Here is a 26773-nt window from a genome sequence, read left to right as displayed (position 1 = left end):
AGACAGTAAGCTATCATGGAAGCTCAACGTGGAAGAGAGGGTGAAGAAGGCTTCAACGGCACTTTATGCATATAAAAGAATGCTGGGGTGTACGCGGGGCTTATCGCCCTCTCTTTCTAATTGGGTTTTTACAGCGATTGTAAGCCCTATCCTATACTATAGAGTTCTTGTTTGGTGGAAAGCAACACAAAAAACAACATACCTCAAAAAATTAGAGGTGGTATGCAGACTATCAATGCTTAGCATTACAGGAGCCCTGAAACACAGCTGCACTCTATGCCATTCTGCACATTCCACCTGTAGGCCTGGTAGCAAAGAACATAGCGTTAACAACTGCAACCAGGCTCGGTGCCTCCGGACAGCTTGAGCGCCGACCATAGGGCTATAGTAGTATAGCGGTTGGCGCAAGGGTGCTCAAATGCGGACGAGGCGATACATGTGTACACAGATGGTTCCAAAGTAGTGGAAGGAGTAGGGTTTGTGGTATACTGCGCTGATCCGGAAATAAACAGATCCTACAGGCTGCAGGATTACTGTAGCGTTTTCCAAGCGGAAATAGTAGCCGTAACCAAAGCAGTAGAAACCCTGGAAGAAAATAGGTGGCGCAAGGATCGAGATATTCACAAAAATCGTATTTGTGGTCCGATTTGGCTCATATTTGGAACACATAATACATACAAGAATAGAAAGCTACCTATGAAAAAATCGCCGCTAGGTGGCGCAAATATCGAGATATTCAAAAAAGTCGTATTTGTGGTCCGATTTGGTCCATATTTGGAACGAATATTACATACAGTCCGGTAGAAGTACCATAAAATATTTTGGACTTGGAGGAGAGACAAGCATACGTGGCGCGGAGTCGAGTAAAGTCTTTGGAAAGATTATGTATTGAGGACTTAGATTGTAACAAATTGTCAGGAAAGAGTCCTTGTAATAATGAGTCACTAAATGAACTAAATAGAATGAGAAATAATAGGCAATTAAATAAAGACTAAAAACTTGAAAATAAAATGATTAAAAAAATTGTTTAAGTTAACCGGTGTTATTGAAAACAATACTTACATGAAATAATAATACTAAAGGCTAGAAAATAATTAGGTAGGTCCTAGGTACTAGTAATCACACTCCTCATCAAGCACGCGCCCAACGCTTTTATTTTTTTATTGTCTGTTTAACGCCCTAGATTGATGAGGGGTGTGATTACTAGTACCTAGGACCTACCTCATTATTTTCTAGCTTTTAGTATTATTATTATTTCATATAAGTATTGTTTTCAATAAAACCGTTTAACTTAAAAAAATGTTTTTAATTATTTTATTGTTATTAATATTAGAGAAAAATTCCAAAGTTTACAAACGGCGATGGTTACTAGGACATGTTTCTGAATTTCACTTCTTCATCAGCTAGCTTCTCGGGAGCTGAGTATTGAACTAGAATCTCCACTGGTGTAAAGGCAGATGCCTTTAACCACTAAGCCATATAAATGCCCCGCTACTCGCTTTGCAATTGGTCTCTAAGAATTGCCTTTTTTAGGCGCACTTTGAAAGCTTAGCAACATTTGTTTGGATTTTTACAATATTTGTTTTTAATACTTCCACTGTTACTATTATATCAATGTTATCATATGACAAGTAGGCCCAAAGCTGTAAGACAGATGGGTCCCAATAGCGAGGTAGCAACTACCTCGAAAGCTGCGAGTCAGAGGGAAGTTCCAACTACCGAAGTAGGAGATAAGCCAAAGGGAGATAACGATAAGACTCCGGCTTTCTCGGAGGTGCTAAAGGGAGTTAAAGCTAAGACTCCGGCTTTCTCGGAGGTGCCAAAGGGAGTTAACACTAAGACTCCGGCTTTTCCCGAGAAGATGAGTGATGTGGCAAAGCAGTCACTGACTGTGGCGCTGGTTGATCGTAGCAGTCCTTTCGGACAGATGACTACGTAAAGGTGGAGATGTGTAGAAAGGGAACTTTTTAGCTTAATGCTTAAGATGATGCGGTAACAACCAAGTAAGCTCCTTCCAACCTTTGATTCGGGGGGATGGTATAATGGTGTGAAGATGATAGCGTGCGAACAACATCGCGAGCTTACAGTGGCTGGATGAAGTGGTTCCAAACCTCCAAAGGCAAAGAACAAACGCGCGGTTTAAGGTGGTGGTAAAGCGCAAATCCCCACGGTAACAAAAGTTAAGGTATGGATACCATGCGTGATGAAGTCGGAGGATGCACTGCGACTTCTGCAGAATCAGAATCCGAACATACCGACACAGGATTGGAAGGTACTTACTGTATCTCGGCCTACGGAGGAAGGTCAGTTCTACATCTTTCAAATAAACAAGCAGGCGGAGGATATATTGTACACGCAGCTTGGAAAAATGTCCTTTGGTACAGGCAAAATTTATATGCGACTCAGGAAAAGAAGTCCCGGGGATAAAAATCCTAACACGCTGGAGTGGGCGAAGTCGAAAAGGACCTCAAAACCTTGAGGGAAAAAAGACAGGTGGAGTTAGCCGACGTCACCACGAAGGTGTTAAAAGAGGACCAACTGCCAGATGGTGCTGTGAGTCGCACAGAGGAACACCCGGTTACAAGAGGCCGAAGGGGGCTTCGAACACTCTAAACCAAAAGGGTAAGGGGAGGACGACGATCTCACGACGAAGGTGCTGGAGGGGGACAAACAAACCAATGGTGCTGCGAGTCCTACAGATAAACCTCCAACACAGTAAAGTGGCGTCGAGCGAACTCCTCCTAACCCTTGAGGAGGGTTCGTTTGAGGTGGCGCTGATCTAGGAGCCGTGGCTCTCATCGGGAGGAAAGGTTTCTGGACTTAGCGCGCGCGGATTTGGCGTTTACTATGCGCAAATGGAAGGAAGGGTGCGAGCTGTAGTAACGGTAAGGAAACAGCTGCATTCATATATGCTGCCTAATTACACTACTGAGGAAGTAGTGGAAGGAGTATACTGCGCTGATCCGGAAATAAACAGATCCTACAGGCTGCGGGATTACTGTAGCGTTTTCCAAGCGGAAATAGTAGCCGTAACCAAAGCAGTAGAAACCCTGGAAGAAAATAGCACAAGCTGCAATCGTGTTAACTTTTATATTGACAGTCAAGCAGCAATTAAGGCAATAATCTCGCATACCACAGTATGTGGCATACTGCGCTGATCCGGAAATAAACAGATCCTACAAGCTGCCGGACTACTGTAGCGTTTTCTAAGCGGAAATAGTAGCCAAAACCAAAGCAGCAGAAACCCTGGAAGAAATTAGCACAAGCTGCAATCGTGTTAACTTTTATATTGACAGTCAAGCAGCAATTAAGGCAATAATCCCGCATACCACAGCATCTAAATGCGTATTAGAGTGTAAGCAATCCCTGGAGTAAATCGGGAGAGGGAGAACCATACATATTGGGTCCCAAGGCATATGGGAATAGATGGCAATGAAAAAGCGGATGAACTAGCTAAAAAGGGCGCATCCCTTGAAGCTTGCTCCGTAGACGTCCCAATTAGACTGGGCGAAATTAAGCGAAGGCGAGAGGTGCACATGATCGACCAAGCAGGAAAGGCGTGTGTTCAAGCGCGGGGCTGTAGTGTGTCGAAGATTATGTGCAGGTCTTACAACCTTAGACTAACAAAGTTGCTTCTATCATTAAAAAGAGAGGACTGTAGACTCATGACGGGTATTCTGACTGGACACTGCCTCTGGCGTCACATGCCTTCAAATTAGGCTTGGTCAGTGATAGCAGATGTAGAAGTGCGGGCTGGAGGGGGAAACGATCGAGCACGTTCTATGCTCTTGCCCTGCACTTGCCAAGCTAAGACTCCAGCTATTAGGAGTGATACAGCTGTCAGATTTAGAAGCAGCAAGTGGCTTAAATCCTAGGAAGCTTCTAGTATTTGCCAAGAGAACGGAGTTATTTTATAACATAGGTCCTGGTTTTTGATATGGTTTTTCAGTTTGGTCGTTAAAACAAACTTCGGGTAACACTACGGACTTATTCAGTCTGTGTGAGGTCCTCCTGAACCAGCCAGTTCAACCTAACCTAATCTATCATATGTATTTAATTAGCGAAACTTGCTCATATTGCTTTATACAATGCTTTTTGTTATTGACATTAGAGAAAAAATAATATTTTGTTTTGATTAGATTTTATAATTCTTTGTTCTCTATTATTTTAACGAATAGCAAAGATATACATACATATGTATAACTTGTTTTGTATGTATATGAAAATGCATTATAAGGTTATGAAAAATGTAGGAAGATATATTTATGGTATAGAATAAATTTAATAAATTTAGTTGTTAAATAAGTCTTAGTTCGTCTGATAATCGGTTGTTGCTTATTTATTGGGATTTTTAGGAACAGAAACAAAAGCCATAGAGATAGGGCATAGAGCATCGGAAAGAACACGTGAGGATCGCCGCCAACCTCAGAGTTTTTTGTTTCTTCTAATACAAATATCTACATATGTAAGTCCGGTAATGTAAAACAGTGCGATAATGTTTAACCTTAGTGTGCATACAAATTTTTCTGTTTTAGACTCACTGGTCTTCATAGCTGTTTTTTGTAATACACAACAACTGAAGCTATGGGACTAAGCCAGATGCACACAAGTAGTTATGATAAGCCTCCATCTAATCCAAAATCATGGTAAAATCTTTGAAACCCAAAATAGTGGGAGCGAGCAAAAAACGCAAGGCGGATGGCAATGAAGGTTTCGATCTCAGCAGCAATCAATCAGATATTTCTGAGATAAAGCGTCTAATTGAAGATATGGCCGCAAACGTTTCACAATTGCGAAATGAGCTGAAAAATTCTACCACCATGTTTGAAGCAAAAATGTCCAATTTGGCAAGACAAATCAAGGACCTGAGTGAAAAGTGTAACGAGAAAGATATTCGTATATTAGCATTAGAACGTAAGCTAAATAAAATGGAGCAACAAATGCTGGAGAAAAACGTCGTTGTGAGGAACATCAAAAGAAAAGAAAATGAGAACCTTCGATCAATTGTGGATAGCATTGCAAACTTTGCTGGTGTTGGTTTGAGTGAGAATGATGTAGATGACGTGTATCGCGCGAAGAGAAATGGTGAAAACATTGTCATAAAGTTCTCCTCTGTCCTAATTAGCACTAAAATCTTAATTTGGTGATATTCCACAATTAACATATTTTTTCACTTTATTAACTTTTTTATCATAATACTAAATTTTATTTTTTATCTTGCAATGAACGAAATTACAACAAACATATTTAATTCATTTGAAGAAATTGATACAATAAACTTTAGCAAATATGAGTGTAAATGCGTATGTCTAAACATACGCTCTATGAGAAAGAACTTCAACGCGTTTAGAATAGAAATCGACAAGCTTATCAGCAGCATAGACATATTGGTACTAGTTGAAACAAACATAAAGCAAAGTCTTTTCCAAATATATGGGTTCAATGCTGAGTTTTTGAACAGAAAAGAGAGATGCGGGGGAGGAATAGTGGTATATGTGAGAGAAAACTTATGTTAGAAAAGAATTTTATACGAAACACACTTTCGAGTCTATAGAAATCAAAATTTCCAATAACAACTCCACTAGATACACACTGCATGCTATATATAGGCCTCCAAAAAACAATATACGTATGTTTGTTGATGAGCTTGTAAGGTAACCCTTACGGTAAGTGTTGCGTGACCATAAAGTCAAGCAATCCCTATTGAACACAACAATAATTCACAATAGGGGTTGCCTGTCAAAGCAACATTCACAATGAGGGTTACCTCACAAAATGTCAAATTGAATGGCCAGATTTTTACGCGCATTCAACTCGAGCAGTCATCTAAATTTTCGCTAAGTAATATCGTGTACGCAAAAATATAAGAAATATAGCGGCTCACCTATAAATTTGTGTGACACAAATAAAACCAACATTATTGTAAAAGTACGAGTGTTTTATTTTAATTGCGGTGATCAAATATTTCAGCAGTCGTGAAATACAGTGCGTGCATGCAAACGAGTGCATACCTGCATATCAATTTGCACGATTCTATACTGTCTGAGACACATGGAGACCATTTTGGCCACGCCGGAATCGGTTTCGCCACATGGCGACCGTGACCATGCCTGCAGAAAAATGGTGGCTCCGGGGACCTGGAATAATTCCCTGCAGCACAAAATTAAAAAACACTTACAAATTTGCTAAAAATTGAGTGTGTGGTGGTTGTGATGCGGTGGTGGTTGTAATAAAAAGAAAGTACATACATACAAAAAAAATTTACATAAAATGATATAAATTACACAAAGCTGATTGCAACAAATTCTAAAAAAAAATTACATGAAGTAATCTATAATTTAAAACTACAAAATCTAACTACAAAAATTACAAAATTTCAAAAAACATACAAAATTTCAAAAAAAAATTTTAAAATTTCAAAAACTACAAAAAAATTTAAAAATTTCAAAAACTACAAAAAAAAATTAAAAAATTTCAAAAACTACAAAAAAATTTAAAAATTTCAAAAACTACAAAAAAAATTTAAAATATCACAAACTACAAAAAAATCATAAAATTTCAAATACTACAAAAAAAAAATTTTTATAAAATTTCATAAACTACAAGAAAAAGGTACATCCTAAATGGCAAAATATACTTTTTAGAACTTCGTATATACATACATTTAAAAATTAATTTGAACTTGAACCAAAGTTACGTGTGGAATTTTGTGGTACATACATACATATATGTAAAAAGTTTTTGGAAGCTGCTGTACCATACCATAACGTTGACACATAAGCACAACCACCCGCTACGTTTTAATACGCAGTACCGTTAGTAGCGGTAAAATCATGCTATACATAACAAAAGTAAGAAGAAAAAACCAGTCGGCGACGGCATCACTTGGACGGCAACAGCTACATCGGCAAGAAGCGGAAAAATACCAACAACACATACACCAGCAAGCAGAGCGGTACAGTAGAGTAGATTAGAACATACGTACATACCTAATAGTTAATTTCTGTGTATAAGTAGACACTTTGCTTCTCTATGTAATCTTTTTCAATACCTGTATACTATGCATGTAGCAAATCAACTTGACACGTTTGCCTTTTTACATATGTACTTTTCTATAAACATTTGTATACTATGCATGTAGCAACAAAAATTGACACTTTGTTTCTAAACATTTGTATACTGCGCATGTAGCAACACATTTGTCTTCTCACAATTTAACCAAATATTTAATATAAACATTTAAATATCGAAAACTTTTTGAATGTACATTAAAAATAATTTTAAATATACGGCCACCACATGCAAATTATCACGCATATATTACTATATTCTTTCTTTTTCAAACATTAACATGGAACTTGAATTTTTTATTTTAAATGCGAACACTGCTTCGTAATAAATACAATCGAAAAATATTTTTTCAAATTTACACATTTTTTTTAAAACCTTTTTGAAACGCAAATTATACATCAATTTTATATGTATAATACCAAAAATATCAAATCTTTTCGCCAAAATTTTGCGATAATTATTCAAAGCTAATCAATTTTGAAATCTCTCATTGACTTCAAATATCAATATAGACAGGTTACAGTCACATAATGGTAATGGTGAAAATTTATTTTATCGGTGAAAGCTTACTTTTCCCTTTTTCCAATTATTTCTTCGGAAATTGAACATAGTGAATATCATAAACATTTACATATTTTTTGCAACAAATACAGTGCCATTCAAATAGTTAACAATTCCTTCGAAGCATCACACGAATACAGTGTATTCCAAATATTTCAACATATCTTACATTTGCGGCTCTTTTCAAACTGTGCATCATATACAGTGTCTTTCAAATATTCCAACAGTTTTTTTCTCTTTGCATTATTAAACGAATACAGTGCGGTTAAAATATTTCAATATTCACTCGCATTTACAAAATAAGTCTTAAATACAGTGCCTTTGAATATGCGAATCTTTACCATTTACCAATTAACTCATCGATTTTGAATATTTCGAATATTCTCTGATTTCACAAAAAATTTTTTTTTTTTTTTTAAATTGCCTACCACAATTACACAGTGCATACAGCGTTAATCTTAACATTTTTCCGAATTTTTTTTCATGAAACATTTTTTTCTGCCACGGAGGTAAACATTTTCAATAAATGTAATAAAGTTTTCAGATGTCAATTGTCAAATGTCAGATTTTGATTCCAATTTCAAAAGTTTACGCTCTAATTTCACTAAAGTTACTAAACGAGTTTTAAATAACCGATCAATCTCAGCGAAAAAGTCAATAGAATATGAAGATGCTTTAATTAAAGGCTATAACGAAATTATAATACAAGTAAATTCATATTTTGAAAATCGTGATAAGCCTAGTTCAATAATCGAAAGCTTGTCAAAGTGCAGAGAACAACTCACTAAATGTTTTTCTAGAATTAACTGCAATATAAAAATACCCAAAAATCTTTCTGAATTAATACAAGAAAGCGAATCAGGTTCTGATTTTGACACTGAGGAAGAATTATCTGACGCATCGACAACTTCAGCATACAAAGCTAGTATTATTAAAAAAAGTCCCGTATCTTTTCTTGAAGATTTCCCTGGATTTTCCAATTCACTTCACAATAATAATTTAGATACAATTAGCGAAGAACAACCAACAATGGCGACTCCAGAGCAAAAGAAAACTTGTATTACTATGTGTGCATCCATAATTAGAGAAAACTACAGCGGCGATCCGCTTTCACTTGCATCCTTTATAGATAAAATAGTTTTGATAGAAGATTTGATGGAAGAAAATTTGACAAATACTTTCATTTCGTTTATAAAATCTAAGTTAGAAGGGAAAGCGCGTGAGGCAATTCCAAATGAAGTAACAACAATTCAACAAATAAAAGATGCATTAAAAGGTAGAATAAAACCTGACAACTCAAAAGTTGTTGCAGGAAAAATTGCATCGTTAAAAGTTTTTAATAATAATCATACTGAATTCGCCAAACGTGTTGAGGAACTCTCCGATGCTTTAGAACGATCATTAGTTATAGAAGGAATGACTCAGGAAAAAGCGCACGAAATGGCAGTCGAACAAACCGTCAACGTTTGTCGGCTTAACACTCGCTCAGACCTAGTAAAATCAATTTTAGCGTCGACTACGTTTACTGATTCTAAGGATGTAGTTGCGAAAATGATCGTAGAACAAAACAACCAAACAAGTGAAAGGCAGGTACTAGCGTTTAGATCAAGTTATAACAGGCAAAATAATAGTTTTCGAGGTAACTTCAGGTCAAATCAATATAATAGGAACAACTTTTCGAGGTACAACAACAATTTTAACAGAAACAATAATAGCAATTATAGGCATAATAACAACAATAATTATGGCTCGCGAAGTAATGGTAATTTTTGAAATAACAATAGCAGGCCCGTAAACAGAAACAACAGCAATAACAACAGTAACAACAACAATCGACGTTCAAATACTACAAATAACGCTAGTGTTCGCACTTTAAACGCCAACGGCCCTCAGGAGCGAACACTGGGGACCAGAATCTGAATTAAATAACGTTTTTCAAAATAAATCAATTTATTGTTTAAACCTGAACTACTCAGATTTTATCGAACTGAATTGCAATGACTCTTTTAAAACATGCACTTTCTTAGTAGATACACACGCTGATATATCAATTATAAAACTTTCAAGTTTAAAACAAAATGTTTCTATAAATAACAACAATATTATAAATATAACGGGTATTACGACAGATACATTCAACATTGGGTACCATTAAAACAGAACTTTTTTATTCAAATTTTTCAATTCCACATACTCTAAATGTAGTAGATGACAAATTCAACATACCGTCAGATGGTATTTTAGGCAAAGACTTTTTGAAAAAATACAATTGCATCATAGACTATGCAAACGAGAGCATAACAATTGGCATTGGCAAAAATATTCATAAAATTTCAATTTTACATAATACAACCGATAATACATTGGTAATTCCTCCTAGATGCGAAGTTTATCGCCTATTTAAGCTGAAAAAATCTAAACATCCAGTTTTCATAGACGCACAGGAAATTTGTAGTGGTGTGTTCAACGCAAAGTGTATTGTTGACACTAACAATCCGATAATAAAGGTATTAAACGTCACTGACGAGGTAAAATACGTAAGAAATTGTAACATAGTTACGGATGAAATCACCAACTACAACGTGTATAAAATCAATGATCTTTCAAAAAATTCGAAAAGGTCAGAGGAATTAAAATCAATTTTAGAAAAACAAATGCCAAACTATGCCAAACCAAAACTCCTCGATTTATGTCTAAAATATGATGAAATTTTTGCACTAAAGACCGATCGTATGACACTTAACAACTTTTATGAACAGAAACTACGATTGACAGATAAAATTCCTGTTTACATAAAGAATTACCGTTTACCATATTGTCAGAGAGAGGAAATTAATAAACAAGTTGATAATTTATTGCAAAACGATCTTATAGAACACAGCTATTCCAACTATAATTGTCCATTGATACTTGTGCCAAAGAAAAATCCAAATGGACAGAAATCCTACAGGATGTGTGTTGACTTTAGAGCCGTAAACAAAAAATTGATAGCAGACAAATTCCCACTTGCACGAATAGACGATATTCTTGATAATCTAGGCAGAGCCAAATATTTTTCTACATTGGATCTGTATTCAGGTTTCCACCAAATCCCATTAAATAAAGATTCTAGAGACATCACTTCATTCAGCACTGATCGTGGTGCTTTTCGATGGAAAGTTTTACCATTCGGTTTAAACGTAGCTCCGAATTCATTCTCAAGAATGATGTCAATTGCCTTTTCAGGAATTTCTCCAAACCAATCCTTTTTATATGTCGATGATCTTATAGTCATTGGGTGTAGCGAAGCTCGCCATCTTAAAAACTTAGAACAAGTCTTTCAAACATGCAAAAAATTTAATTTGCGTCTAAATCCCGAAAAATGCAACTTCATGCGTTCAGAAGTCACTTTCCTAGGACACAACTGTTCGTCAAAAGGTCTACTTCCAGACGATTCCAAAATAATTGCAATAAAGAAATATCCAAAACCTTGCGATAAAGATGCAGTAAGACGATTCGTGGCATTCGCCAATTATTACAGAAGGTTTATACCAAATTTTGCTTCCATAGCAGCACCTTTAAATAAACTTAGCAGGAAAAAAGTAGAATTTAAATGGGATGAGTCATGTGATATAGCATTTGAAAAACTTCGAAAATCTTTAATTTCTCCTCAAATTCTCCAATACCCAGACTTCAAAAAGGAATTTATAATTACCGTCGACGCTTCAAAAATTGGTTGTGGTGCCATTTTAAGTCAAAATAAAGATGGCATTGACTTACCAATTTGTTTCGCGTCCAAATCATTTAATAATTCAGAACAAAAGAAATCAATAATTGAGTTAGACCTTTTAGCTATATTTTTTGCAATAAAACAGTTCAGACCATACGTATATGGCACACACTTTACAGTCAAGTCCGATCATCGTCCATTAGTTTACTTGTTCAATATGAAAGATCCCTCTTCAAAACTTTCACGTATCAGACTTGAACTGGCAGAATACAACTTCACTATTGAATACATAAAAGGTAAAATGAACGTAGGAGCAGATGCACTCTCTCGCATCACAATAGAAGAAATTAAAAATTCAGGAACATCAATTTTAGCAGTACAGACAAGATCACAGACAAAACAAGAACAATTAATGCAACAAGAAATACTCAAAGAAGAAAAAGTAAAAGAAAACATAAAATTACAAGTTTATGATAATTTTTCAAACAAATTTTCAAAGAAAATACCCAGAGTAAAATCCCAAATAAGTTATGATAAAAGTGGTAAAATTACGAATTTTGAATTAAATGCGCATCTAAAACACAAAAAGATTGAGTTAATTAAGGTTGCGTGTGCTAACAAAATAATACATTTAGATGAATTACTTTTGAAGCTACAAAAAGAAGCTGGCAAGCGCAATATTAATATAATTGAATTGCAAAAAAATTATAATCTTTTTAAATATTTTTCGATATCAGATCTGAAAACCACTGGGAATAAAATTTTAAAACATTTAGAAATCGTCCTAACCGAACCCGTAGAAACTGTGACAGACGAAGACAAAAAACAACAATTAATAACAATCTACCATACCGACCCAATTTTAGGAGGACATTTCGGTAGCAAAAAAGTTTATGCAAAACTCAAAACCAAATATTATTGGAAAGGCATGACGCGCGATATAGCGAAATTTGTTAAAAACTGCGAAAAATGTCTTTTGAATAAGGTTAAGCCAAAAACAAAAGAAAATTTAGTCCTAACCGAAACACCATGTAAGCCATTCGACATTGTTGTCATTGACTATAGGACCTCTACCTCAATCCGATAATGGTAACAAGTTCGCTGTCACCATTATATGCGATCTCAGCAAATACTTAGTAACGATTGCGATACCTGACAAAAGTGCAAAAACGGTCGCATCAGCTATTTTTGAAAATTTCATACTAATATATGGCATTATGAAAACAATTAAAACTGATTTAGGTACCGAATACAAAAATGAAATTTTTTCAGAGTTAACAAAACTATTAAAAATAGAACATAAATTTTCCACAGCGTACCATCATGAAACTCTTGGCACAGTAGAGCGAAATCACAGAGTTTTCAATGAATATTTAAGATCTTTTCTAAATCCCAATTTTTCCGACTGGGATGTTTACTTGAAATATTTCACTTTTCTTCACAACACAACAACAAATACAGTATTCGATAATAAATTCTCACCATATGAATTAGTCTTTGGCAAAGCAGCTAATTTACCAAAAGAACTGGAAACCGATAAAATAGACCCGATTTATACCATAGAAAACTATTCGAAAGAAGTTAAATTTCGCTTTCAAAAAATTCACGAATTAGCAAAAAAAGCCGTTACAGAACACAAATTAAAAAATCAAACCAGATGTAACAAAAGTTCACAACCAATATCTGTCAAGGTATTTGACAAGGTATTGCTTGAAAAAGAACCCCGCGACAAGCATAGTAGTATCTATATGGGTCCGTATACCGTAATAGGTATTGAAGGTGTAAACGTCACGTTAATTGATGACGAAACGAAAAAGAAAAAAATAGTACATAAAAATAGAATAAGAAAAATTAATTACATTAAATTTTTAAATTCAAGATTATTTAAAGTTAATCTCTATTGTTAAATTAGAAATAAAATGTTTTTCTTCCAAACCTGAAAAAAAAGACAATGAAATCAAATAAATTTAAGCAATCATTAAAAATTAAGAACTGAATGTATACAGTAGAATTAAAACACAAAAAAAATTTGTTTTCTAATTATAAAAACTAAATTTAAGTTCTACTTAAGAACTAGCCTTTACAATTTAATTCTTAATTTAGATCTAAGCATAGATGTAGATTTAAACTTAGTTTAACAGTCTTAAACTTTTAAAGTTAATTACATCGCTTTTGGGACAGAAGAATTTGGCCAATTCTTCTTTTCCAAAGGGGAATGATGTAAGGTAACCCTTACGGTAAGTGTTGCGTGACCATAAAGTCAAGCAATCCCTATTGAACACAACAATAATTCACAACAGGGGTTGCCTGTCAAAGCAACATTCACAATGAGGGTTACCTCACAAAATGTCAAATTGAATGACGCCAGATTTTTACGCGCATTCAACTCGAGCAGTCATCTAAATTTTCGCTAAGTAATATCGTGTACGCAAAAATATAAGAAATATAGCGGCTCACCTATAAATTTGTGTGACACAAATAAAACCAACATTATTGTAAAAGTACGAGTGTTTTATTTTAATTGCGGTGATCAAATATTTCAACAGTCGTGAAATACAGTGCGCGCATGGAAACGAGTGCATACCTGCATATCAATTTGCACGATTCTATACTGTCTGAGACACATGGAGACCATTTTGGCCACGCCGGAATCGGTCTCGCCACAAGCTTGATGATATTTTGAAGAAAGGGCACAAAGAAGATTGTACAATAGTAATTGGTGACATAAATATAAATAAATTAGATGCCGACAACAACAATACAAACGTCTATCTTGACATGCTCTCATCTTGTGGTATGCAAAAGGTGATAAATAAATGCACGCGAGTTGATGTAAACAGAGATTCTCATACATGTATCGATCACATTTTTTTTAGAAGTGGGGTCGTTGATATCATGGCAGGAGTTATACAAACAAATATTACGGACCATTACTCTCTTTTATGTGGTACAAACTACACTGATAGGAATGAGCATAGGAGAACAAAAACAGTTTACACGAATGTCATAAACAACAATAAATTTTACGAAGAGATGTCGATGGTAAACTGGGATGATATTCTAAGATTAACTGATGTAGATTGTATGTGTGAAAAAATACAATTGAGCTTTAAATGTGCATATGAGAACTCATGCATTAAACGTAAATTAGGTACACAGAGAAAAACGAATGTATGGATGACATACCAGCTTAAAACATTATGCAAAAGAAGGGATGAATTATATAGAAAGTGGAAAGGGAAGCCAAGGAACAAAAAGGTAGAAGTCGAATACAAAAGATTTAGAAACCATGTAAATAAAGAGATACAAAAAACTAGAAATAACTACTATCTTAGTAAATTCACTGAGTTCAGATATGACATACGAAAAACCTGGCAGCTAGTAGACGAAATTCTTGGTCGGAAATGTATTAGTCCAGATGAGCACTTTTTAAAAATTTTTCAAAACAAAAATATTAAAACGTTATGTGATAATTTTGCAACGACATTTAGCAAAGATGTAAAAAAAGTGATTCATGACTGCAATATTGCTACCTTAAATCTACCTAAGCATACTATACCTAACTCAATATTTATAGAAGAACCCAGAGATAAGGAGATACTAGGAATTATACAAAACCTGAATGAGAGTAAAGATCCCGGTTCCGATGGGATTAGACCAAAAGATCTGAAATTGTTAGCACCTGTGATAGCTCCCATATTAACTAAGCTGATAAACCTCAGCCTCACTCAATGCTCGGTACCTAAGACACTCAAATTATCACTGGTTAGGCCTATTTATAAAGCCGGAATGAAATCTGATCTACAAAACTATCGACCAATATCTATTTTACCGGCCATAGAGAAAATTTTGGAAGAAGTCATAGTAAGTAGATTAACTGAGTTCATAGTGAAGTTCAAACTGATTGACCCCAGACAATATGGGTTTCAAAAAGATAAAAACATAAACCAACTACTGGGTAACTTTTCGAGCAAAATATATGAAAACTTGGGGAAAAGTTATCATGTTATTGCCCTTTTTATAGACTTTAGTAAAGCATTTGATACTTTATCGCATGGGAAATTGCTCGAAGCTTTAAATAATCCAGGAGTTAGAGGGGACTGTTTGAAATGGTTCGCCAGTTATCTAGACGTAAGGAAGTATAGTGTAAAAATTAAAAATGAACAAAGCAATGAAAGATTATTGTCATATGGAGTACCACAGGGTCTAAACTAGGACCGCTTTTATATATAATATATGCTGATAGCATGCTTAGAGTATTAAAAAACTGTGCATTTGCATACGCAGACGATACAGCCATATTAGTACCGCACAGGGATGTTAATACTGCAATAGCGATAATGCAGCGAAAGCTGGATATTATAACTAAATGGTCTCATGACTATGGCCTAGTAATAAACGTATCCAAAACTAAAGTAATGCACATTAGGCCTCCACATATTTCTAGAACACAAATTAATCTCGTATTCCATGATTACGACTGCTTACATTTAAATCATACTCCCTGTGATTGCAATACAAACTTAAAAATAGATAATGTTAATACATACAAATACCTCGGTGTTATCCTAGACGAAAATCTTAAGTGGGATTATCACATATCGTATTTGCAAAAAAAACTCAGATCCTCATCTTATTTCTTGAAATGACTCCGGTACATCAGTGCACTGTAGGAAACTTCAGCAAAGCCAAAATTACAACCTTAAGATATTGGCAAGTAGATAATTAAGGGGGTGTTACTCACCGGCATGTAGGTAGGGTTGCGGACGGTATAGACTTCTGAGGATGTGCCCGACAGTAATGACTCCTTGACGGCGATGGCGTGGTTCTGTGGTTGTTCTTTCCTAGTCCTTCAATAGTGCTATTCACCAACTTGTTCCGTGGTTCCACAAAAGACGTCGGTTTATGTTGATCGTAAACAGGCCGGTTTCAATCGCTCGTTTGGGGAGCTTTAGATAGTTTAAAATTATTTCGAACGCTCTTTAAATTCAGCGCAAAGTTTACTGGTTTGTGATTTAGAACCAATGCAACACGTATAAAAGAGAAGCACAGCGTATTAGGACATTCAATTAATGTCACTTGTATTTCTTCCGAATTAAATATTTCCGAGTTCAGAAGTAGCAAAATAACTCCTACAAATCTGCAGGCTTTAATTGCACAGATTATGCTATATTGTGCCTGAAATGATTCCTAGAAGTAGCTTCAGCAACACAGTTTCACTACGATTTCGATGGATCTTTTCACTAAATATTCTCGAGGTTTTACCAATTCACCATTAACTTTGTAATACTAGGAATTATAAATATATTTTTATTAATTAAGCGACACAAACTTCCACGAATATTCTGGACTTTATTGCCAACTCATTTATTTTAAATTGTATTGTCGAAAAGCAAAGAGGTTGGGTTTTTTCCTTTTAGATGACAGCGACAATAATAATACATACATATTCAATAACCAAAAGGTGGTGGTTTTCTGACAGATGTCGATCATGCCAGATCGCCATCCTGCATTTGCGGCGAATTAAATTTGGTGGATTTTCGCGGTGGAGGCTGCCACACGTCCATTAGTGTTCCCAATAGGGAATTTAAAGGGTAAATACAATTCATGGATTATGCGGGTAATTCACTATAATACAATTCCATAATAAAATACAGTACAAGATATGGGATGTATATAAATTCATAGATATACATATAGAAAAGGAGGGGGATGGGACGGGTGACAGCCTACACCGCGCAAACATCCTGGGCCGCCTAGGCGCACTAAGCGCCTAATGTGTGCTTCAGTTCCTGCAAGGCGCGTACTGCTTCCTGGATCAGGATTTTTCCCACCTTCGTTTTGTATGTGGCGGTGCGCAAGCCGGTCGCGGTGCACCGGATGGTACGCTCTTCGATGCTGCGTCGCGGGGTTGGATGCGCGGTAGGCGCGCGCTGAGGCGACCTCGCAGGCTGCTGTTGACGACGACGACGGTGATGTGTAGCGACGCGGCGGCGTGATTGTTGATGAGACTCCTCTTCGGTGGGTGCTTGGCGGCCTGACTGACGATGATGGCGCCCCGGCTGCGGGGGTTGGCGGCTCCCTGTTTCGCGGTGGAGTAGTGTGTGGTGATGGAGCCCACATACGTGACAGCGCTCGCGGGACGTACACACGCTCGTGTGATGGGACAATGCCAGGCAGTTGGTGCAGTATTTGTGCGCCCTGGCAATCATGGCGCGTTGTTGGGGCTCCATGGCCGTAAACAGTGGGCAAGTCGAGAGCGCGTGGTGCCGCATACACAAACGGCATCGTCGATAGTCGGCGACGGCATCGGCATTTCGTGGTGAGATCGTTGGCACTGTCACTTGGGACGCCAAGGAGCGACGCGGTGTAGGGACCGGGGCACGTTGACGATTCATCTGTTGAAAAAAGGAGTATGTGAATGTGTGTTGTATATTGAGGAGAACATCAAGGTAGGGACTGCCTGTGAGAGTTGCGGTATGATTCAGTTTGTTCTGAGATGGTATCGATAGTTAAGCTTAGTGGACTGTAGTTGGTTGGGGAGATGGTAAAGAACCGTGGGGTTCTGAGTCGAATTCCGCTGGTGGCAGGAAACACAATTTTGTGATAGGCCTGGTGAGCACACCATTTTGCGTGCGTACGTCGACTACTCGGATATGGCCGTCTCTTCCTATATGGGTGTCTTCCACGCGTCCTAGGCGCCATTCGGTAGGGGGTAGGTTGTCTTCCTTAATGACGACTAGATCGCCGATTTTAGGGGGAGGTTGAGCGGTTTGCCATCGATAACGCTTATGTAACTCCATGAGATAGTCATTCTTCCAGCGCTTGCTGAATTGGTGATGTAAAACTTTCAACCGGTCCCAACGGTTGATCATAGAGAGGTGCTCATAGTTCGGCTCGGGGATGGCCAGGAGGGGTGCGCCTCGGAGAAAGTGGCCAGGTGTGAGGGCGGTGAGATCCGCTGGGTCCTGGGAAAGCGGGGAGATAGGGCGAGAATTGAGAACGGCCTCGACACGAATTAATAGAGTCGAGAATTCTTCAAAGGTGAAGCTGTGTGTTCCGGCAACCTTTTTTAAATGGGTTTTAAAGCTTTTGACGGCGGATTCCCATAATCCGCCCATGTGGGGTGCGCCGGGGGGTATAAATTTCCAATCGATGCCTTGTGGCGCATACTTTTGGACAATATCTGTCGAGACTTCGTTGAGGAAGGTGACGAACTCTACTTCGGTAGGTCGCTTAGCACCAATGAATGTTGTGCCGTTGTCGCTCATCATTTGCTTCGGGTAACCTCGACGCCCTACAAACCGGGCGAAGCCAGCGAGAAAAGCCTTGCTAGTGAGATCCGAACACAATTCCAGGTGGATCGCCTTGGTAGTGAAGCAAACGAAAACGGCCACATAACCTTTTACGAGGGTTGGAGATCGGAGCATCGAAGCTTTGATGTGAAATGGGCCGGCGAAGTCTACGCCAGTAGTAGTGAAGGGGGGCGCGAAAGTGCATCGTTGGGGGGGTAAAGCTGCCATTATTTGGGATTGCGTTTGTCGCTTATGAATGGTGCAGACTTTACATTGGAATATACATTTTTTTAGCTGAGGTTTGAGTCGGGGGGTATAGAATTCCTGCCTCATAGCTTGTTGCAGGAGGCGGAGGTCCGCATGGAGGAAGCTCTCGTGTAGAAACCTTATATAGAGGGAAGTAAATCTCGCCTTTTCGGGGAGAATGATAGGATGACACTCATTGTAGGTCATGTCGGCGTTTACTAATCTGCCGTTGGCACGGAGAATCCCGTTTGTATCCAGGAAGGGGTCAAGTGCCAGTAGGGGACTTCGCTTTCCGATTGGTTTTGAATTTTCGAGGGAGGCTCTTTCGGAAGCGAAGAATCTCGACTGAGTCAAGCTTAGCAGACGGGTTTTCGCGCGCATGACGTCGGCGTAAGAGAGGGCGGGATCGTTAGGGGTACGATTGCCTCCTACAGCATTTCTCAGCCGGATTACAAACTTCAGCATGTACGCTGTTACGCGTAGGGCGCGGGGATAGGAGGAGAACCGTTCCAAGAAGTCTTCCGACTCTTCCGCTGCATGCAGTGATTCGACTCGGCGAAGTTCGGGGGGTACAATATTCCTGGCCGTTGGTGTTGGCCAGTCCTCGGGGGGTCGGGAAAGCCACTCTGGGCCATTCCACCATAGCGATGAGCTAGCTAGCTCGAGGGGGGTGCATCCTCTGGTGCCCATATCTGCGGGATTATCCTTGCTGCGTACATGTCGCCAAGTGGCATTGCCGATGAGGTCGATGATCTGCGCAGTTCGATTGGAGACATAGGTTTTCCAGGAATGAGGTGGTTTCTCAAGCCAGGCTAAAACGATTTCGGAGTCGGACCACAGGGTTAACTTTCGCTGATTGAGACCGAGATGGGATTGGACAACTGCGACTAACTTGGCTAATAAGACCGCGCCGCATAACTCTAGTCGTGGCAAACTTACGGTTTTTAGGGGGGCCACTTTCCCTTTAGAGACTAAAAGGTGAGAGAATACTTGAGTTCCTACGGTGGTTCTTACGTAAAGTGTCGCGCAATAAGCCTTTTCCGAAGCGTCGCAGAAGCCATGGAGCTCAACTGGTTTATCGGGGTGGTAATTTATCCAGCGTGGTATTTGAATATCCGAGATCGTTGGGAGATTGTCGGCGAACTGCGCCCACTTGATGAGACGGAGGGGTTTCACAGGCTCATCCCAGTCAGTCCCGTCTAGCCATAGCTCTTGCATCAAGACTTTTGCTTGGATCATAATTGGCGTTAGCCACCCTGCGGGATCGAAAAGTTTCGCAATGGAGGAGAGGATTTGCCGCTTCGTGGCTGCCGTGGATGCCGGATTTGAGTCGACGGTATACGAGAATGTATCCGTTAGGGCGTTCCACTGGATGCCCAGGGTCTTGGCTGTGCTAGTCTTTTCGAACTCGAGAAAGTTTGTTTCCAGCAGATCAGTTTTCGATATTTTTTGGAGGATGTTGGGATGGTTTGCCGTGATCTTTTTTAGGGGAAAGCCGGCTGAATTGAGAGCATCTATAGTCTCTGTTAGGGATTGCTCGGCTGATTGAAGATCATGACTGCCAGATAAAATATCGTCAACATACGTCTCGGATTTTAGTATTGGGGCTGCGCGTGGATGGGAATCGGCTATGTCTTTCGCCAGCTCGTGTAGAGTGCGAATAGCCAGGAAGGGCGCGCAGTTAACCCCGAAGGTGACCGTTTTTAACTTGTAGTCCTTTATTGGACTATGTTCGGGGGTTCGGAATATTATCCGTTGATAGTCTCGGTCCTCGGGGTGCAAGAGAATTTGGCGGTACATTTTCTCGACGTCGCCATTAAACACATATTTATATGTTCGCCATTTCAGCAACATAAGTCGGAGATCGGGTTGGAGGGTTGGTCCGGTACATAAAACGTCGTTGAGGGAGTGACCGGAACCCGACTTTTTGGAGGCGTTGAACACAACTCTGACTTTTGTTGTCTTTTTGTCTGGCCTTACGACTGCATGGTGAGGGAGATAAAATGAGCAGTATTTACCCAGGGATTCTATTTCGTTGGGACTGCATTCTTCCATGTGGCCTAGGGACAGATATTCTTCGAGTACCTGGTCGTACTGCTGCTTGAGATCGCCCTTTTTTGAGATGGAACGTTCCATGCCGTGGAACTGTCGTAGGGCTGCAGTACGGGACTGACCTAGGTCGATATCGTTCGGAAATGTTGGTTTAAAGGGGAGCCGAACCATATATCGACCGTCATCCATGCGAGTGGTTGTGCTTTGATAAAAGTCTTCGCACATTTTATCTTCTGGGGTTTCCACTCGCACTCTGGGTATTTCTTCGATTTCCCAGAATTGCCTTAGCTGTTCATTCAGCTGGACATTCGTCACTTCCCACGCTTGAGAGGAGTGTGATCCGACCTTTTCGGGGGTTTGGCCACTTATTATCCAGCCAAATATCGTGTTTTGTGCTAGCAGTGTGGGCGAGATCTTTTCTATGCCATTTAGCATGATTTGAGGGATAAGATCACTGCCTAATACCAGATCAATTTGAGAGGGGTTATGAGTGTTCTGGTCTGCTAGCTTGAGATGGGACCATTTACGCATTTGGTCGTTATTTAGCGTGAGTGTTGGGAGTTGCCTAGTGAGCCGAGGTAGCACGATTGCCTGGGCCTTTATTTTTACCTTGTGGTCATTTGAGACTAGGGTCAGTGAGCATAGCTTGTTGGAGGTTTGTACTACTCCGCCTCCCATTCCCGATATTTCAAATAGGGAGTGGGTATATGGGAGGCCTAGCTTGATTTGAGCTTTCGACGAGATGAAGCTACGCTCTGACCCTTGATCCACTAAGGCTCTGAGCCTGAAGCAGTCCCCTCGGTGTTCTATGGACACTATCGCTGTGGGGAGAATGATCTTGCTATCATTTTCCGCATGCAAAAATTGGATGCGGGCAGCGTTTGAGGTGGTTGGAAGTTCCTCGTTGGGATCTGGGATGGTAACGTCCTGAGTAGTTGCTACTTGGGCTGCCGTTCTTCGAGGACCATTGGTTTGGTGTGATATTCCGGTATCGTGGAGGGTGGAGTTGTGGCGACCTTGGCAGTATAGACACGTTCCTGTGCTTGTGCAATCTTTTACGAGGTGGGTCTGTGACAGGCAGTTTTCGCAGAGATTGCTTTCTCTCACGAATTTTTTCCGTTCGGGGATTGCCAGCTTTTTATAATGCAAGCAGCTTTGTAGCTTGTGGGAGTTCTGCTTGCACTTTCTGCAGGCGTATACTTTTTGATGCTCGGCCATATGAGCATTTGTGCGAGTTTGAGAGTAGTTGTTGTTCTGCGGGGGGTTGCGGCTTTGGTTAGGGGTTTGAGCCTGCCTGAACTGGGGATTGTTTTGACTTGCGGGAGGCTTTGAGAAATTAGTGGAGGGTGGGTTATATCGGGTTTTGGCTGGTCGCCATTGATCCACCCTTTCCACTATCTCGTAACGAGTAGTCAAAAACTGATCCATTTGGGACCAGTTCGGTAGGTCTCTTCTGGAGCTTAAAGATTGCTCCCAAAGCGCAACTGTATTTTCCGGCAGTTTTGAGGTTACCAGATATATTAATATGGGGTCCCAACTGTCTGTCGAGACTTGTTGGGTTGCTAATATCTGGAGACAGTTATTAACGGAGGATTGCAATCGCTGGATGTCTTCGCTGTTTTCAGTCGGAATGGGCTTGAGGGTCATGAGGGCTTTGATTTGGTTGTCGACCAGGACTCTTTTATTTTCATAACGGGATTTAAGAGCTTCCCAAGCCAGAGCAAAGTTGTCATCACTCAGTGGAAATTGTTTTACTATCTGGCCGGCTTTTCCTTGGGTTTTGTACCTGAGGTGGTACAGTTTTTGGGCGCTCGAGAGTTTGGGGTGGTTGATATAGACCGCCGTGAACATGTCACGGAAGGACGGCCATTCATCATAACTCCCGTAAAAGACTTCGGTGTCACAGGCGGGTACTTTGAGGTGCATCCCGGAATTTTCTTGGGGAGTGGTCGTTGTAGCGGGGACGGGATTGCTTAGTACCCTTAGCTGGAGCTGATCGCCTATTCTTGCCTTTGTGTCTTCATATGCTATAAGACAGGCGCGGTATTTATTGAAGGCTGAGGCCTTAAAGTTTTCGGGAAGGTCGTTGTCATCTGACTCTACGACGGCGTCATATGCGCTCTGTACCCTTTCCCAGAACACATCTATATTTTTATCTTTTATCTTTAGGGATGCCTCGGTGTTATCTTGGATCTCGGTTGTGCCGAACCGAGCGCAGTAATCAGTAAAGAGATCCGTTTCGGATATAAATTTATTTTCGACCACGGTAGCCATTCTAAAAAAGGACTTGCTTAGTTTTACTTTAGCTATTTTGGGAATTTTTTGGGACTGCCTGGTGTTTATTTATGAGGGAATACCAAAGGCAGAAGCTTTCCTATCGGTCAAGAGTGGGTAGGTTAGGACCAGTTAGATTAATTGGGAGTAGTCTGGGACCAGTTGGGATGACCTGCAGAATTTGCTGCTGGGTATTTCAGACTATGTGAAAGTGGCCGAATTTTTTGCTGGGTATCGTCAACAATGTAAATGTGGAGATATGTATTTAATTTATACCGCAAGGGACACAAGTTAATTTTGTAAAAGTATGAGTGGGATTTGCTGGGTCTGTACTGCACCGCGATATGTATATATGTATATACTTTTCTGGCGGGAAAGTGTATTTTTTGGCGGGAAATTTATGTAAATGGCGGGAAAATCTATATATGTAGCTCTTGGGAATCGCCAAATTTTGATTGGGGATATACTTTGAGGAGTATTATTATGTTTTAAGGGGGCTGGGTTCGTCAATGGCGACGAAGGACCATTAGATAATTAAGGGGGTGTTACTCACCGGCATGTAGGTAGGGTTGCGGACGGTATAGACTTCTGAGGATGTGCCCGACAGTAATGACTCCTTGACGGCGATGGCGTGGTTCTGTGGTTGTTCTTTCCTAGTCCTTCAATAGTGCTATTCACCAACTTGTTCCGTGGTTCCACAAAAGACGTCGGTTTATGTTGATCGTAAACAGGCCGGTTTCAATCGCTCGTTTGGGGAGCTTTAGATAGTTTAAAATTATTTTGAACGCTCTTTAAATTCAGCGCAAAGTTTACTGGTTTGTGATTTAGAACCAATGCAACACGTATAAAAGAGAAGCACAGCGTATTAGGACATTCAATTAATGTCACTTGTATTTCTTCCGAATTAAATATTTCCGAGTTCAGAAGTAGCAAAATAACTCCTACAAATCTGCAAGCTTTAATTGCACAGATTATGCTATATTGTGCCTGAAATGATTCCTAGAAGTAGCTTCAGCAACACAGTTTCACTACGATTTCGATGGATCTTTTCACTAAATATTCTCGAGGTTTTACCAATTCACCATTAACTTTGTAATACTAGGAATTATAAATATATTTTTATTAATTAAGCGACACAAACTTCCACGAATATTCTGGACTTTATTGCCAATTCATTTATTTTAAATTGTTTTGTCGAAAAGCAAAGAGGTTGGGTTTTTTCCTTTTAGATGACAGCGACAATAATAATACATACATATTCAATAACCAAAAGGTGGTGGTTTTCTGACAGATGTCGATCATGCCAGATCGCCATCCTGCATTTGCGGCGAATTAAATTTGGTGGATTTTCGCGGTGGAGGCTGCCACACGTCCATTAGTGTTCCCAATAGGGAATTTAAAGGGTAAATACAATTCATGGATTATGCGGGTAATTCACTATAATACAATTCCATAATAAAATACAGTACAAGATATGGGATGTATATAAATTCATAGATATACATATAGAAAAGGAGGGGGATGGGACGGGTGACAGCCTACACCGCGCAAACAGCAAGAAAAAAGAATATATACTCACAAAATATTAACTTCAATAGAGAACTATCTATCTTTAAAATAACAATTTTGAATGAATTCTATGACGAAGACAAGCTTAAAGTTCCAATTGCTCACAATCATGGCACTAGGAGACGTTTACAGAATCGGCTAGTAGTACCAAAGTTTTCAAATAACTATACTAAGAACTCACTACCAGTATTGGTTCCATCCCTTCTTAATGAACTGCCAATTGAACTTACTAGTCTACCCAACTCGGTCAAAAGAAAAAATCTCATAAAAACTCATATTAAAAGTTTACTGTAACAAGTTCCCCAACTAGTAATATTTATATTTAAAAAATCTAAATTTATGTCTCTTCGCTTTTAAAATAAATGTGTACGCGCATAATATTTAAGATCACAATACCGCCTTACTTATGTATGAAATAATTTCAGTATAAGAAAATATGTTCGTTAAATTAATATTTTATAAACCTGCAGACAAGCATAATAGCTTCGCGGGTTATATCATAGTATTTGTAAAATTGTAAAAGAATTTGAAATAAATCAATCAATCAGTTAAAAAAAAAAAAAAGATAAGTAAGCAGTTCCATGACAAGATAGTGCAGGTTGAAATATGAAATTTAATACATCTTAACAAATCAGCCCTAAGTGGAGACGTGCTATAAACGGCATATCGATAAATCTCTCTCCTGATGCCAAATATTATGCATTATACTCGGCTTCAAATTAAGCCGGAAATGGAACGTTGAGGTGCAATCAATCAAAGCTCTGGCAGCATACTACATCTGCAAGAGGGCTTTCCGGAGGAAGTTTCGGCTGTCACCGCATATGATCCATGGCATGTCACCGTCATACGACCGGTACTAACGTATGAAGCTCTATGCCCTTATTACGGTTTTCAACTCAACTTAGTTGGATTGTAATTAAAATAATTCAACTATAAGACAACTCAACTTCTGTTTGAATTACAAATTATGGTGATTTGACAGGTAAATGAACAGCTGAACATTTTGTGGCGGAAATTTAAGCATTTGCACAAGTGATTTTTTTATTAATAGCAAAATGGATATTAGCTTAGATCACTCCAATCCCTTGGAACTACCAAGCACCATATAAGAAAACGTCTAAGTGACAAATGATGAGCTTCTAATGAAGTTATTAGGCAGATTTGTTATTTATTTTCGGTTAAGAAAGAAGCATTTTGCTCCTTACTAAAGAAAATGAAGAACCATTGCCACAAATGTGTTCTAGGGGCGCCTGTGGGATTTGATAAGCGCAATACAAAGCTTCTACAACCCAATTGTCAACCCCACCTACACCAGGGGAATCCTGTTACAAATATGAACGTACCATACATATATTTAGCAGGCGAGGCTATGGAGGCCCAAGTTCCTCATGCAAGTAGGGGGTAGGGGGCGGGATGTCCTAGAAGGTTTAATCCGGTCGTATTAATTGTTCCCGAGATGGTCGGGTTAGTACCTTAATGGTACTTTGTTACCGGAATGTGCCGGGTCTATATCCAGAAAAGGACCATCAACATCGATAACACTCCCCAAAACCTCCTTTATTAAAATTATGCACTATACTCCGATTCCTTGCTGACGGCGGCTATCAAAAATGCTGTGGAAATGATTTTAGTGTTGCACTGGCACAACCTACAACATCTATAGTAATCAAAGAGATTTGAGATATTATTGACTACAGAGGAGCAAAGCACATCAAAACTCGCATTTTACTCGAAAAGGTTTCCCAGGAGTCGTTGGGACTCCTTTCGCTTGCCTTGTCCAACTTCGGGATGTCGCTCCCTAAGGTCAATCAGTTTATCAATCTGATCCTCCGTTAAAGCCTTGTTTTTTCTATAAATGTGTACAAAATTTCTGATCATGAAATTCGTTTAAATAAATTTTTAAAGGCTTTCCATTTTTTTAATATTTTTTTCAAAGAACTAAGAAATTTTCTGAGACAACTGCTAGTAAATAAGCTAGCAAACCTGGGAATATCAA

At 39.0% G+C, this 26773-nt stretch overlaps 1 protein-coding gene across 3 annotated transcripts in view; it reads left to right on the top strand.

Moving 5' to 3' along the window:
- LOC137252862 (uncharacterized) overlaps positions 1 to 26773 on the top strand; it is a 631431-nt gene that overhangs the window by 344324 nt on the left and 260334 nt on the right. The window contains exons 6-7 of one of the 3 annotated variants that reach the window (XM_067788970.1): positions 4356 to 4465; positions 4536 to 6441. The exons of the other annotated variants lie outside the window; for them this stretch is intronic. Of the exons in view, the coding sequence (XP_067645071.1) occupies positions 4356 to 4465; positions 4536 to 4553 (128 nt within the window). The 3' untranslated portion in view covers positions 4554 to 6441. Of the gene's footprint in view, positions 1 to 4355; positions 4466 to 4535; positions 6442 to 26773 lie in introns of those variants that run through there. 3 annotated transcript variants of the gene reach the window in all.

This window comes from Eurosta solidaginis, chromosome 5 (genome assembly GCF_040869045.1).
Source record: "Eurosta solidaginis isolate ZX-2024a chromosome 5, ASM4086904v1, whole genome shotgun sequence".
Taxonomy (NCBI): domain Eukaryota; kingdom Metazoa; phylum Arthropoda; class Insecta; order Diptera; family Tephritidae; genus Eurosta; species Eurosta solidaginis.
This window is presented reverse-complemented; position numbering and strand designations above follow the sequence as displayed.